The 16329-nt window shown below is 37.4% G+C and overlaps 1 protein-coding gene across 2 annotated transcripts in view; it reads right to left on the bottom strand.

The window, feature by feature from the left end:
* The window catches only part of LOC127866311 (uncharacterized), a 61229-nt gene that overhangs the window by 29928 nt on the left and 14972 nt on the right, over window positions 1–16329 (bottom strand). The window contains exons 3-6 of one of the 2 annotated variants that reach the window (XM_052406779.1): window positions 14113–14254; window positions 12752–13801; window positions 12202–12353; window positions 7204–11899 (exon numbers count right to left, since the gene is read on the bottom strand). The exons of the other annotated variant lie outside the window; for it this stretch is intronic. Of the exons in view, the coding sequence (XP_052262739.1) occupies window positions 11764–11899; window positions 12202–12353; window positions 12752–13801; window positions 14113–14254 (1480 nt within the window). The 3' untranslated portion in view covers window positions 7204–11763. Of the gene's footprint in view, window positions 1–7203; window positions 11900–12201; window positions 12354–12751; window positions 13802–14112; window positions 14255–16329 lie in introns of those variants that run through there. 2 annotated transcript variants of the gene reach the window in all.

Below are 16329 nucleotides of genomic sequence, written 5' to 3' on the forward strand. Positions count from 1 at the left end.
TTGAGATCAGCAGCAATGTTGGACCACGATGTTTGAATAGCAGATGGCAGAGGCGTATCCCAATCATAGTTTCCTTTCCAAATATCCTGCAGCATAATCTTAGCCCTCACTGTAACAGGACTGAGTAGACCAAGAGGATCGAAGATCTGAGACGAAAACTTCAGTATCATTCTTTTTGTGACCTCAGGTACTTCTGGAATGTTCCTTATGACAAACTGCATTGTATCACTTTCCGTCTTCCACCGTAGACCGAGAACCTTGGTGACGTCTTCTTCATCTAGGACGTTTTCCCGTAAAGCTACTTTCTGAAGTGCTTCGCTGTTTGACGACCACGATCTAAGGTTCATGCCAGCTTTTGACATCAACGTTCTAGATTCATGAAAATACTTCAACACTTTCGTTTCAGACTCAAAACTCGAAATGACGTTATCGACGTAAAGATCACGCTCAATCACGTTTACAGCGTTACAGTCTTTGTTCTGGCGTAGGTGCTTTAAAAGTGTGGCGTTCAAAATGAAAGGTGAACAGGTCACGCCGAACAACACAGCTTTGAAGCGATACACTACGACTTTATCCTGTGTATCGAAAGGATCTTCGAACCAAAGAAATCTGGTCATGTCTCGGTCATTTTTGTGGAGGCCGACGTGCAGAAATGCCTTTTCTATATCTGTAGTAACGGCATACTTTTGCATTCGAAATCGTACAAGCAGCGTTGTCAAGTCATTCAGTTGAGGCGGGGTTGACTCCAAGCAATCATTTAGACTAGGGTGACTTGCAGACTTTCGGCAGCTACAGTCATAGACTACACGAACAGGGGTTGTAGATGAGTCTTTCCGTACTGGATGGTGTGGAATGTAGTGGACTGTTTGAGACGGTGACTCCTTATCGACACAAACTTTCTCTATAAAACCACGTCTTTCCTGTTCCTTGATAACTTCATGATACTGTTGAAGCATTTCTGGTTCACGACGGAGTCTATGAATAGTGCCCATTGTCCGCTTTAGGGCAATTTCAAAGTTCGTGGGTAATGGTGCGTGGTCTTGTTTCCATGGTAATTTGACTTCATAACGTCCGTCACGAAATGCAATGCACTTGTCTTGGTACTCTTGTATGTAGTCCAGCTCTTTCTGGTCCTGACCATCTGACGTGACACCCATGCTCTCAAGTTTCCAAAATCGCTCAAGTATTGAGTCGTTCGGCGGGCGGGTTGCGATCACGTTCATCATGTGACTCTTGCCTGTGGTTTTTGATGTAGTCCCCGTATGAACAGGACCCGACAGTAGGTAGCCTAGCTTTGACTTCACAGCTGTAGGACCGTTCCCGCGAATAACAGTGTCTTCAACCAAGTCCCAGTAGTGGTCTGCGCCAATAAGAACGGCAATGTCTAGCATTGAATCGACTGAGACTTGTTGGGCTAATTTCAACCGTCGGAGATAGGGAAATGTTGCTGCAACTGACACGAGGCTTGTGTCAATGGGTTTCGCTATTGTTGGAACAACCAGGACGCTCAATGGGATCATTCCGTTGTCTGTTTTCACGTAAATTGTACTGCGATTAACGTGTTGGACTCTCGTTGTGATTCCACCGAATGACGCAATGTTCAACATTTCAATACCATCAACCGGAAGTTGTAGTTGGTCTGCCAGCTGCTGCGTAATAAAAGACTTCTGGGAGCCCTCGTCGAAGAGGATAGCTGCATCGACGGCCGTCTCCTTGATACCTACAGTAGCAATTGCCGTCTTTAGAAGAACACCAGAGTGTGGGTATTTCATAGAAGAGTGGAAAACAGTAGCTTCCGGTCTCAAAGACGATGTTTCCGGTGTGCTTTCATGTCTAGTTTTGTCATCGCTGCTGGCGTTGCAGATACTCGTGTGGTGTTTCCGGTGACACTGCTGACAACGACCACGCGATCTGCAAAGTGAAACTTGATGCTTACTTAGACAATTGTAACACAGCTTGTCCTTTTTGACTACGCTTATTCGCTCGGAAGGGCTGCAATATTTCGAACATTCTGTGGGTTTGTGTTTCTCGTGACAGAATGGACAAGAAAATGTTTGTTTCTTCACATTCAAGGATTCGCTCTTGTCGAATTTAGCCTTCTTAGCGTGGTTCGTCCCTGCGTAGAATGACGCAGTTTTCATGAACTGGGCGACTTCCGGATACGATGCACTTCCGGCTTCCATGATGTCGAGCTCTCTGTAGATAGCGCGGCGGAGGTCACACAGCTTCCAGTTAGTATCTCCTCGTTCTCGGGCCAGGTTTCGCTTAATGTCTGCCGGTAGCTTCTCTAATATAACCGGAACAAGCAGATCGCCATACGTGTCCTGCTGTTGGCCGATGGATTCCAAGTTCCGGATGTGTGTCTCCATTTTGTCATAAAAACTTCGAACACTCTGCAGGTTGTAGAGAGGAGTCGGTAATTGAAGCAGTGCCTGCATAATTGCGTGGGTGATTTTGTGTTGCTGTCCATATCGTTCTTTCAGCAGTTCAATAGCCCGTTTGTAATTAGCGTTTGTCAAAGCGAAACCATCAATAGTTCTAGACGCGTCGCATTCCAACAGAGATTTCAGGTAGCTAAACTTCTGAATGTCCGATAGATTTGTATTTAAATGCACAGTTGTTTCAAAAGAGTCCCAAAATGTTTGCCATTGTAAAATATCACCATTAAATGTAGGCAGAGAGAGTTTCGGAAGTCGGTGGTACTGTGAAGAGTTGGAAACATACGAAATATCACTTAGCGTTTGGCTGTTGTTCTGTAGGTTTAGTTGTGCATGTTTCTCACTGATGGGTTCCGCGGAGTGGGCGCTTGGTGTGTGAACCGAAAGTTCGGATCGCGGCATTGTAACGACACTTGAAGATTGGAGGCCGCCCTCTTTCTCACTTCGTACCGTGCGCAACGTCGAAGTTTGATGTCGATTTCCAACATGTACGCGTCGGTGGCTAATATTTCCTCTTCAATGCCTTCTGTATCCAATTTTGACAATATGTCCTCGTTGAGCAACGAAACTTGCGTGATTTTCTTCTCCAGAGCGTCGAGTGTGGCAATAAATTCCATGAGCGATAGCGTATAGGCGTCTGCCAGAGTGTCCAAATATCGCTGAATAACCCGTTTATTGCCATCTCGGAGCGTTTGTAGTTTTTGCAAATTCATTCTCGTATTCTTTTATCTCACGGCACCAATGTCGGCGATCGTATAGTTATTGCAAATGTACTTGAAAGAAACGTAATTCAATCCAGGTTCGACCTATTTATTTGTACGTTAAAGCAACAATAACAACAACAATAGTAGTGACGTCTATAATGACGTTACAGTTTGCGCAGCGACGTCATGCGACGTCGCGCCAAATTACAATAACATGTTTCTCAATATTAAAAACCTTATCAAACGAAATACTAAAACTGCTTATAATAAATATATCGAGTCGATTTAAGCCATTGAAGACCCTGACGCTCAAGAAGACAGATCCACTTTTAATTCGAAGAAACTGTATACTATCTTAAAAAACTCCAAACAAGACGCTCAAGGTATATCTTACTCTTTTTGACAATGTTTCAGGAAATTCAACATCTGTGAATCAAGAAAAAGCCAATGTTTTGAACCAACAGTTCCAATCTGTTTTCACACCTATGTCCCCCCTTACCCTATCTCAATCATGTCTCTCTTTTTTCAGAAATCTGAATGAAATTTCATCTTCATCTTTCAGAAAATTTCCAACAATGCCATAGATCACAGTCAGTGTCAATGGGGTGCAGAAGTTGCTATCCAATCTTAAACCAGACAAGGCAGCATTCCAGAAACATCATACCTCTTGTTCTTAAAGAATTAAGTACACAAATTTCTCCCATAATAACACTTCTTTTTAAGAAATCATTGGACTCTGGAATTCTACCAAAAGTACGGACATCTGCAAATGTATAACCACTGTACAAGAAAGGAAACAAAGAAGACCCAGCAAATTACAGACCTATCTCTCTTACCTGTATTTTATGTAAATCCTTAGAACATATAGTTTCCTCAAATCTTTCAGCTCACTTCAATAAATATAACATACTTTATGACTCAGAGAAAAGCGTTCCTGCGAAACACAACGTCTACAACTCATTGATGACCTGGCACGAAATATGTCATCTGGACAACAAACTTATCTAAAATTGCTTGATTTCAGTAAAGCGTTCGACAAAGTGTACCATCTTAAACTGCTTTTTAAATTACAGGAACATGGTGTGGATAAAGATACTCTCTCATGGATCAAATCATTCCTTATAGGTCGTACTCAACGTGTTGCTCTAGATGGAGAATTATCATCCGAGGTACCAGTGACATCTGGGGTACCACAAGGGTCTGTGCTTGGTCCATTACTTTTTCTTCTTTATATAAATGACTTACCTAAATCTATTACTTCTCAAGTTCGCTTATTTGCAGATGACACTGCCGCTTATCTAACAATCAACAATATGCATGACTGCCATACTCTACAAAAAGATCTAGATAAACTAATGAAATGGGAACATCTTTGGGGCATGGAGTTCAACACAAGTAAATGCCAAGTTTTAAACATAACCAGAAATAAATCAAAATTCTCTTTTAATTACAGACTCCATGGACAAATACTAGAAACTGTTGACAATGCAAAATACTTAGGTGTGGACATCTCAAAAGACCTTTCCTGGAACACCCATATAAATAGAATTACAAATAACGCTAATAAATCTCTTGGTTTTCTACGCAGGAACATACAGACAAGAAATTCCAACATTCGCCAGCTGGCATACAAGACAATAGTTAGACCACAGGTTGAATATGCTTCTTCCGTATGGAGTCCTCACACTTTACAAACTACACAAAAAATTGAAAATGTACAGCGTCGAGCAGTCCGCTGGGTCGAGCATAATTATTCTCCATATGACAGTGTCACATCCATGCAACAGGAACTTGGTTGGCAGACCCTACAAGACAGACGAAATGACACTAAATTAATAATCTTTTTCAAAATTGTTCAAGGTTTAGAAGCCGTGCCGCTACCATCATATATCGAGCGACCCACCAGGTTCACTCGTCACATGCACTCCCTCTCTTTCAGGCAGATCCATACCACTGCAAATTATTATAAGTTTTCATTTTTCCAAGTGCTATTGTGATGTGGAACAACCTCCCTGCCACTACAGTATTACATCCTGATCTTGAAGGGTTTAAGCGGTCCCTGCTTTCCCCTTCTGCACCTTGAACTCCGAGAGACATGTTTTTATCAGCTTCAACTTTGAATCACTTCACCATGCATGATTAATCGAACATACTTTTATCTTTCTCACTTATTCACTTTTAACACTTTTATCTTGCACTGACTGCGCACCTGTGAATAATACCCACAAGGGGAGTTAGACAGTATAGATAGATAGGTAGATAGTATCGCGCAAACAAACTCCGTAGGCAATATACGAAGTCTTGTTGTACTCAGAACATGTGTGGTCAAAAATTCCACATTTAACTTAGTATTTTATTCAATTTAAATTATTAATTTATAATAACATACTTAATTCCGTTGAAATGAACATGTGCGGGAAAAAAATCCACATTAAACTTTGTATTTTATTCAACATTAATTTATAATAAATACTTACTTACTAGTAATACCGTTGAAATTTTAAGACAAACACTCAGGGGCGTCGGAAGCAAATTGACATTGTGGCGGCGGAGGGGTGGGTATGGGAGGGGATATCCCCCTTGCGTTGGTGGGGGTCCAGAAATAGTTTCAAATTTTAGCATCAAATGTCGCATTCTGGTGCGTTTTTATACCTGATACCTGGCCTTATATACGTCTATTGCAGGCATATTCTGAATGACAAAAGTTGTGACAGACAGACAGACGATGGAGGAGTGATCTCTATATGTCGCAGCTTCTTTGTAGCAGGCGACACAATAGCATGTAACGTCAATACTGATTAAACATATGTTAACAGTCGAATTAAGATGCTAGTATTCAGTTTTATTTGATATATTTTTATTCATATATGTACAGTAACAATATTACCATATCGCATGAAACATACAACTACAATATCACAGGACAATCAAACGTGAACGCTATCGCAATCAATTATGGTAATTTCTCTTAATAGTTGTTTTTTTGTGTGTAATTTTAACACTGACCGACAACCATACAGGTACCACAAGGTCATTTTTACATTGAATACTGAACGATGGCCGGCAACCATTTGTCTGGAAACCCACTTTGGGTTAAAAGAACGTTCTTCGGGATTTTTCCCCGAAATTCCGTTTTGGAAATTTGATATTCGTTGGTTGGTTTGGAATAGACATATTGAAATAACGCAAATAAGTGGTAAAAATCATTTAATAAGTTTTTTAGAATAACCGATTTACTTTAAGTTATTATAATTAATTCAGGTACCTTGAGGTATCTTTAATTTTGTGATAATTAATGAGTGATTATGTATGGCTATTGGATATCGGTACATTTGCTTCATGTCATACTTTCCTATATATTAATAAAAAGAAGCAAAGGCTTATATCATACCGAAAATTAAAATTCCCAGGTTTAAATACTCAAGAAGAAAGGGATTATTGTTATAAAAGAGACCGATCAATTAACAACATAATTGACACGTACATTACCGCGGGCGGGTGATGACAATCAACAATACATGTGTCATAACCGCGAAAGCGTGATTACCTTGCTTCGTGGTAAAGATATTTTCAAATATACGGGTATTGAAATGAAAAAAACTGAAAAAAGGTCTTTGCCGAAATTTCATTTTTGCCGTCCCAGCTCCGGCGCCACTGTACTTAAGATATGCAATTGAACTTCGCAAACCACTATGATACACTAACGATAGTTGCATTTTAATAATAATGATCCGGCATGTGAATTTTTTAAACAATACATGTGACATCATTTTGAATTGTTTGTATGTGTTGATATCACATTTACACATGTATGTTTTTCGCGGAAAATGGCAAAGCATAAATGCATACACTTTTAATAGTATAAAGACAAATTATAACATATTATTATACATTCGTTGAAAAATCGAAATAAATGTTGGCTCAGTGTTGATCATTGCCTTATTAACCACCTGTTTTTCTTTCTGATGCTTCTTATCAAACCATAGGTCATTATTGCAATAACCTAGCTAGCCGAAAAATACACCTGAAGTGACAGGTATGGGGAAAATCAACACATAAACAGTTGTTTATTGATTATTTTATTAATTTTTTAATTTTCCATTAATTACACACTCAATAACATTGTGCATGATATAATAATCACTGCATTTCGTCCTAATAACAAGCAGACATAATTGTCTACCCTGAAAAAAATGTGAACGTTTAGACACTAATAACATACCACAATTACTAAAAGAGAAGCATATTGTACAATTCTTGCAGTAATGTTACTGCTTGTAAAATCCACACCATGACACGTTTTGCACAGAATGACAAAAGAATGATGTTCACTTATCAAATGATCTCCTCATTTAATAATGTCATTTGAATTATTTACTGGTTTGGCCTTACTTTTGAGAGAACTGTCTTTTTAAATGACATTTTCCATATACATGTATGTACAATACTGTTGACAAAGTTTTCTTTGTATCTGCATTTGTCGACCAATACTTATAACACTGGTAACACTTAAAAAGAATTTAATAAATGTCTATATATATCACAGCTAAGCACTAAACAATGAGATAAAAACAGATAGAAAATAACAAACATTATCATGATTACATGCATTACATGATACCTTTTTACAGGTGGTCCTGATGTCGAATTTTCCTGAATAACTTGCACACAGTCTTTGACCAGTATGCCATAACCATAAAACAAGATTGACTGATTTACTTATGAACATTTTTAACTATAAACTTTTAAATGAACTTTAATCGAATTTAAGACAAAACTTTAAACTATTAATTTCTAAACCCAGTGAACTACACAATTATATTAACAGGGAATACTTTAAAACAATTCTTCTTGCTCCTTTTTTTAACAATAAACAGATATAAAAAACGAAAATAGTTTAAAGTTTTAGAGCAATTTACAGGCTGTTCAGCGACATAGTTGTGTCTATATTCTTCTGTTGTAGCATAGCCACAGTTAAGAAGAACCTTTAAAAACTTGTTTTCAAATGGTTAACTTATATATTTTGTCCCATGTAAATGATGTTAACATTTTTAATAAATGATAAGCGAGTCTCTGGGAAAAACAGGCTTTATGAATGTGAGTAAATTATTGCCCCAGATCAGCCTGTGCAAACTGCACAGGCTAATCTGGGTGGACACTTTCTGTCCAGAAGGGATTTTTTCTGTATAAGAGACTTCCATTAAATCAAATATTCCATATCAGCGTAAAGTGTCATCCCTCATTAGCCATAAGACATGCAATAAGCCGAGTTTGCCAGAGTGTGGCTCATATGCTGGTTCATACTAGTGATTGGCATGTTTTAGTGGCTCATATGCTGGTTCATACTAGTGATTGGCATGTTTTAGTGGCTCATATGCTGGTTCATACTAGTGATTGGCATGTTTTAGTGGCTCATATGCTGGTTCATATTAGTGATTGGCATGTTTTAGTGGCTCATATGCTGGTTCATATTAGTGATTGGCATGTTTTAGTGGCTCATATGCTGGTTCATATTAGTGATTGGCATGTTTTAGTGGCTCATATGCTGGTTCATATTAGTGATTGGCATGTTTTAGTGGCTCATATGCTGGTTCATATTAGTGATTGGCATGTTTTAGTGGCTCATATGCTGGTTCATATTAGTGATTGGCATGTTTTAGTGGCTCATATGCTGGTTCAAATTAGTGATTGGCATGTTTTAGTGGCTCATATGCTGGTTCATATTAGTGATTGGCATGTTTTAGTGGCTCATATGCTGGTTCATATTAGTGATTGGTATGTTTTAGTGGCTCATATGCTGGTTCATATTAGTGATTGGGATGTTTTAGCCATGGAACTTATAAAACGCATCTGAATTGTATGCATAACTAGACAGTAATGACTGTTAAACCATTTGTTACTGACAAACACACAATTTTTTTTAAGTAGATTAATAATTGTGTAATATTTAACACTGTGAAACAAGTAGATAAGTAAGAATGAATAACCAACATTGGAATGTACCAAGAAATAGAAAAAAATGTTACAATTTAATCACATTAAGTGTTCACATGGTTATTCCCATTTAATATACATATAGACAGAGATAGACTTAATGCTTATTATGAATGGTATTAATATTTTGTAAATATGTGTTTATCATAAATTACAAACTAAACATTTTAATTTTCCAGTTCAAAGTTTCACTCACTGACCAAAGCAAAAACCTGTATATTTAAGTACTCACGGAATATTATGTTCATATATCATGTAATATTTATGTAAATATTGAATTTTGAAGATACACAACTTACTAGCATAAGAAATCTATGAATTTCAATACAATCCATAAGCTCATGGTTATATAAATAATATTGATATGTCATTTTATTCCATTTAAATAACAATTTTATTAAAAACATAAAATTAAAATGTCATTTTTAAATATATCCTATATAATGTAATGGTAAAACATCCATAAAGATTAAAAGAAGAACTGATTACAATGACTTACAATGACCAAACAGTTATTTCAACGACAAAAATAGAAAAGAGCATGGTAAATAAGGAAGTGACTATCACACTTGTCGGTGCTGCTCATTTCAAAGGGAACCAACAGGTGAGACAAGCATACAGAAGATACCACAGTCCAATCCTAGCACCAAAAATATGTTTTGCACATATATCAGCTGAGCTTATAGTCTAACCAGAAGTGCAAAAAGCAAGAAGTTTAGTTTTCAACAGAAGTACAGATTAGTTTCCACCATGACTGCCATTCCCACACTAGTAGCTGATATAGACCTGAAATTTATTGTTTGGTACCTTATCAGCACCATTAGTCATATAATGCTCACCACTTGACATCAAGATTTGAAAACAGACGATGAATTTAATTTTTTTTTAGTATAAGGTTAATTGATAAAAGGCTCTGCGGTCAGAGACGGATGCCCTACTCCAAACAGGGCCTTGACACCCATCACTTAATCTTTTGATGACATATCAAACGGAAACATATTTAACACTTAATGCCACCGTGACATGCACGTTTGACCAAGTGAACCCATTTTCAATTGGGGTCATCTACTGTCCAAGGCCAATCCACATGCTAAGTATCAAGCCAATCTTTCAATTTGTTGACAATTCATTGATCAGAAACGATTTTCACACTTATTGTGACAGTGACCTTTGACCAAATAATCCCATTTTCAATAGGGGTCATCTACTGTCCAAGGGCGAAAGCACATGCGAAGTATCAAGACAATCGGTCAATTCCTTGACAAGTTATTGATCGGAAACAAACTGGCCTTCTAACAAACTGACAGACTGACTGTCCCACATCCATCAAAACAATATACTCCCTCTTCTTCGAAAGAGGACTTAAATATAGTTAAACAGCTATATGCCACAACAGAGTCAAATTTATAATGGTCACTTTTAGTATGTTATAAGTAATAACAACAAAATAATGTTTGCATATGCAAAAACCTATTTCAATTTTACAGAATACATAAACAATAATTGATAAAATCTTTATCTTTTGTTACATTATATAAACAACTCACTTCTATGTAAAATCTTGTCTAAGTTATCATTAATATCTTATCTTAATACAGAGTATAATAAATTCATTTTAAATCAACACAATTCATTTGATACAGTCACTGATTACCACCAACTAAAAGTACATGTGTTATAGGTGCATTCAACAAATTAGTTTAATTCATTAATTGGTTATTTTATAATAGGATTTTATGAGTTTATCAATAAAAATGATTAGCATCAATCGGTTATTTTTGAATAAAACAAAAAAACAAAACATAGTGTATACACTTTATGAAGTAAACAAAAACAATTCATTAAACACATCTAGAAGTACTGTATTATAATATGTTATGTAAAATATCAAGCTCACAATTTCATGACTGGTACCCTATTTAAATATGATGGTATAAAAGTCTTCATATACAACTGGCTTCATTGAAGATATGTGTGAAGTCTATTCTTTCTCATAAGGGTGACAAGGTATAACTTATCTGATACTTACAAAATAGTAAATTATTTTGTAAGATCTTAGTCCAAAACATGCTTGAAGTTATCAATTTAAAATATTTGTGTTAAATGTACCACACAAACTCAAAATAAACTCTTCTTGATTTTTTATTTTATTAAACTCAAGCAACATTGTTACTGCAGTACAAAGTATCACCTAAATTGCATCAGTTCAAACACTTCACAGACAATCAGGAATGGGCAGTGTATAAAGCTACCAATTATATTTGGTGTTTCTAAAATTATATTAATTTGGGCTAATTTAGAAACACTTCTAGTAAAGTATAACAATTGAAGTCTTTAAAATGTATGTCTAGGTTTACACACCCACATAAAATACATGATTTTACCCTAATTAAACAAATACAAAAACAACATAATAATTGTAAGTAATTTTGATTTTGCTTTATCATTTCATTATGCATTAAGATTTAAAAAAAAGAACAAAATAAATCTCTAACATCTACATGATAAAAGGAAAACGGGTGAATCAACAACAACAATGTCAATAACAAAATATAATTAAGATAATAAATGAACTTATAACAGATTCTGTAGAAAATTTATCACAACAATAAAGTGGGTGGGCAGGTTCAAATTTTGGGTAGTTTTGGGGCACTGACTACAGGGTTGTTCTGTTCTAGAAGCTTGCGCCCCTCAGTCTTGTAGTCATATGTGCAGTCATGTGACTCTGCGTAACGATGACTGGCACAATAGTTGTTGCCACATCTGGAATGGAAAGTATATAGTTAATGTAGAAAACACAGAATAATTTGTATTCTGGTAGCAGCAAAAATTATTTTTCTGAAATTTTTGTATTCTTTGCATGTAAAATAAGAATTGAATGTAACAACAAATTGTTTTGGACAGCAATTGGGCAAAAACAATTTAAACAGAATTCCTTTCACCCATGAAGTTTTGTTAAAATGGGCATTCATTTTGACACCATATATCACAGACAAAAATTATCAAGACTGTTAAAAAATTAATAATAAAAACTAGATTACTCAATTATTTAAACTACACCACACCTGCACACATAACTACAAGCCAAGCCAGTCTTCTTTGCGCAGAGAAAGCAGCGTTTAGTTGCCTTCTTTTTTGCCTTGACTGGCGGCAGGCGGTGCGTGGGGGACAGAATCCGACCGTCTCGACTTGCAGTCATTCTCTGCAACCGCGCAGACTGAAAAGTGTTTGATGTGACTACTTTAGACTTTGTGTCTACTCTGTCTCTTTTAACACAAAATATTTACCCTAAATTAAAAAATATATATTAAAAAAGAGAAGCAAGAAAGTGAAACAATTACTTTCAAATTCATGAGATTTTGCCATCTTTAATATATTACCGGTTTATTAGTGATGAGATTTTGCCATCTTTAATATATTACCGGTTTATTAGTGATTAGTGAAGCATTCCATTAAGGTTGTCATGGAATGGTGTCTTTCGTTGCGTCAACACTTTGCAAGCATTCATAAGGTAACAAGGACTGGTTCTACCAAGGAAATGGAATCGCAAACTTTTCTCTAAGCTATATGCTTTTGAAGCCTTAGCCAAAATAAATAGATTTGAATATAACATACCATAAGTCGGCCTTCTGGGGTTGTGATGCGAGCATCAGGGAATGTAGAGCTTCCAAGAGTGTAGTTTCCAGAGACCCTGTTTCTACTAGCACTTGTTACAGTCACATTTCCTATCCGAGAAGAGCCAACTTTCTCTAGGGATGCCTGACGAAGTAATCCAGACATCGCTCTTGCTTCACTGGTACTCAAACTTTCTAATGTAAACTCCTTTCTCTTATCAAGGGAGCTATGCCTGGACAAGGATGAACTGCCCCCAAGAGTGTCCCGAAGGCTGTCGAAAAGAGAATAGTCCTTAATTTTAGACTTGCCCTTGGAAGAGGGTGTGGCACGTAGGGACTCACGAACATAGTCAGGTGAAGTGTCTTTAATTTTAGTGGATGTTACAGGCCTGGATACTCCCCCAACGGCCCCTTCCTCCGCCTGACTGCCCAACCTGAGTAAATCACGCTTCGCATTGGCAGGACTCTTACTGGCACTGCCTTTATCACAGTTAGACACAGCAGGTTCAGTGACTGTCTTGTCATGCTCCCCTGGATCAACTGGTTTATCACTTATATGGTCATCTTGACCTGAAGTCTCTTTAATATCACTAGAAATTTCATCTACAGTTTCTAAATCTGGATATTCCTCATTACTATTATCAACGCCATAGCCACCAGCATCCATGACGCGTGACAACACTTTAGTGAGCTGTTCCAGACTATCGAGCTCATAACTAGGCTCACCCCCGTCTGAGTCATCTGAATCTGACGCCAGCTTGGAGGCCCCTCCCACAGCTGCCAGGGAAGTTTCAAATGCAGCTGAAGCCTTCTCCTTCTCCTCCTCCCTCTCGCGCCTCTCCATGCGGTCTCTTAGTAAGGAGTGTCGCAGAGCGAAGCTGGAGTGGTGACTCATGGGCCCTACTGTGTGACCCACAGGGGGCAGACAGAGGTTGCGGTTCAGCGAGCTGGTGCCAGCAAGACTGTAGCTGGTGCTGGCTGGGAGATGTCGCAGACGTGATGTGCGACTGCTGGCACGTCCAGAGCTGGGTGGATGAGGTTTTCTGTGTGGCTGAGAAAATAAATCCTTAATGTTTCAGTGTGTAGAATGATGGGTAAATGTACTGGATTATGACTGCACACCATTATTATAAACAGAATTTTGTGAAAATTAAATGTATAAAGCATAAAATTATTCAATATAGAAACAAATACGCAAAATTAATGTCAATAAAAATTGAAGTTAAAATAAAATAAAACTGAATAAATATTCACATGTGACTGATTTACAATAAATGATCTAGATAATTGCTAGATACTAATTGGCTGAAAAAGCAAAGTTTAACACTAAGCATTTATACAAGAAATGTTTTGTTTCCATACCTTTTTGCTGATATTTAGCTTATCCATTTTTAGCCTGATCTGTTTCATTTTCTCCTTGAGTTGCTCATTCTCTTCTACCTTCTCCTTGGAGGGAGCATCCTCCTCCTCTTCCTCATCATACAAGTTTCCCATAGAAACACCACTAGAAATTATCAGTAGAAACTATTTGAGACGGATAAATAGTTTCTGGAAAAATGGAGCTTAATGCAAGTTTGTAAGGTGTTGTCCCAGATTAGCATATGCAGTCCTTGGAGGCTAATCAAGGACAACACCTTCCGCCTCAACTAGATTGCACAGGCTAATCTGGGATGACACTTAATGGACATGCATAAAGCCCAGTTTTCTAAGAACGACGCTCATTGATTCTAGATTTGCAAATACTAGTTTTTGGTTTACAACCAATGAATAAACATACATTTAATTTAAAAAAGAGCTGTTGTAGGGCAGTGAGCTTTTTTGTTCTTGTTGTGCTTTTCAAAATTTTCTGTTAGATTTTTTTATTTCTAAACCTAATTGTTTTAATAGTAGGACCAAGTTTACATCATTAATTGTTTTATCAAGTACTTTTTTTTAATTTGCAAAATAAATTAAATTCCTAAGCTATTAGGACTTACCACACAACCACTCCTTGTGCAATCTCAATTATGTAGCAGAAAAAATTGTCCAACAATTTTATAACAAGGGACAAAATTGTCACAAAACCAGGTTTTCAATTTGAAAAAAAGTCTGATGAAGGGAGACAACTCAAACTGAACTGATTGTTCATAGTTACTCCCCTTGTTTCAAAATAAATCAATTTTTAGTTGTGGCGACCTTGATCTTGGAGATATTGACGTAATTCTATTGTGCAACACACCGTCCAATGATGGTGAACAAATGTGCCAAATGATTTTAAAATCTCACAATGAATGACATAGTTATGGCCCGGACAAGCTCATTTATGGCCATTTTTGACCTTTGAACTCAAAGTGTGACCTTGACCTTGGAGATATCAATGTAATTCTTTTGAGCGCCACACCTTCCAATGATGGTGAACAAATGTGCCAAATGATTTTTTTAAATCTCACAATGAATGACATATTGTAGCTATGGCCCGGACAAGCTCATTTATGGCCATTTTTAACCTTTGAACTCTAAGTGTGACCTTGACCTTGGAGATATTGACATAATTATTTTGCGCAACACACCCTCTAATGATGATGAACAAATGTGCCAAATGATTTTAAAATCTCACAATGAACGACAAAGTTATGGCCCGGACAAGCTTGTTCCGCCCGCACCCCAGCCGCCCTGCCCGCCAACATTCGCCAATCTAATAACCAGTTTTTTCCTTCGGAAAACCTGGTTAAAAATAGTAACATTACAAGAAGTTAGTAACAGTTACCTTGACCCAACCTACTGCAATTCCAAGCAAGGATTTGATATAAGCTATCAACCGATGTCTGAAGTTTCATAACAATATCTCAATTGGTACTTAAGGTGATGAACAAAAATTATTGCTCTTTTATTATTGTCTTGACCATGACCACACCAACAAGATATATGATCCCAAAAATGATTTGGACGACTGTTGACATATTCTTATACATACAGTTTGATTAAACCGAGATATTTAAGGGGCGTCATTCGTCCTAAATTTGAAATCCTAAATAATTAGACCGGGGGTCTGGGGCCCAAGGTCCCCAACAGGGTTAACCCTCCCTCCTGCCCTAACCTACTGCAATTATAATCTTTCTTGTTGAAATTTTCGGTGAATACAATGCAAAATATAACTAGAAATGGCGCGGCAGAGGCCGACGCGTATCCCCACGCCGAATGTTTGACCTAGGTGTGCCCCAGGGTTGGTAATGGGGCCATGCATAGCTGAGATTGACCGTATTATCATAAGAGAAGTTCATCATCAATTAGAAGTGAATTGGTGTAGAAATGAAGAAGTTATAGTAAAAGGCAATTTTGGGTGGGTGTGACATATGTGGGCAGGGCGCCCCAGGGTTGGTAATTGTGCCATGCATAGTTGAGATTGACCGTATTGTCATAAGAGAAGTTCAGTATCAATTTGAAGTGAATCGGTGTAGAAATGAAGAAATTATAGTAAAAGGCAATTTTGGGCGGGTGTGGTCTATGTGGGCGGGGCCCCAGGGTTGGTAATGGGGCCATGCATAGTTGAGATTGACCGTATTGTCATAAGAGAGGTTCAGTATCAATTTGAAGTGAATC

Source organism: Dreissena polymorpha, chromosome 2 (assembly GCF_020536995.1).
Source record: "Dreissena polymorpha isolate Duluth1 chromosome 2, UMN_Dpol_1.0, whole genome shotgun sequence".
Taxonomy (NCBI): Eukaryota; Metazoa; Mollusca; class Bivalvia; order Myida; family Dreissenidae; genus Dreissena; species Dreissena polymorpha.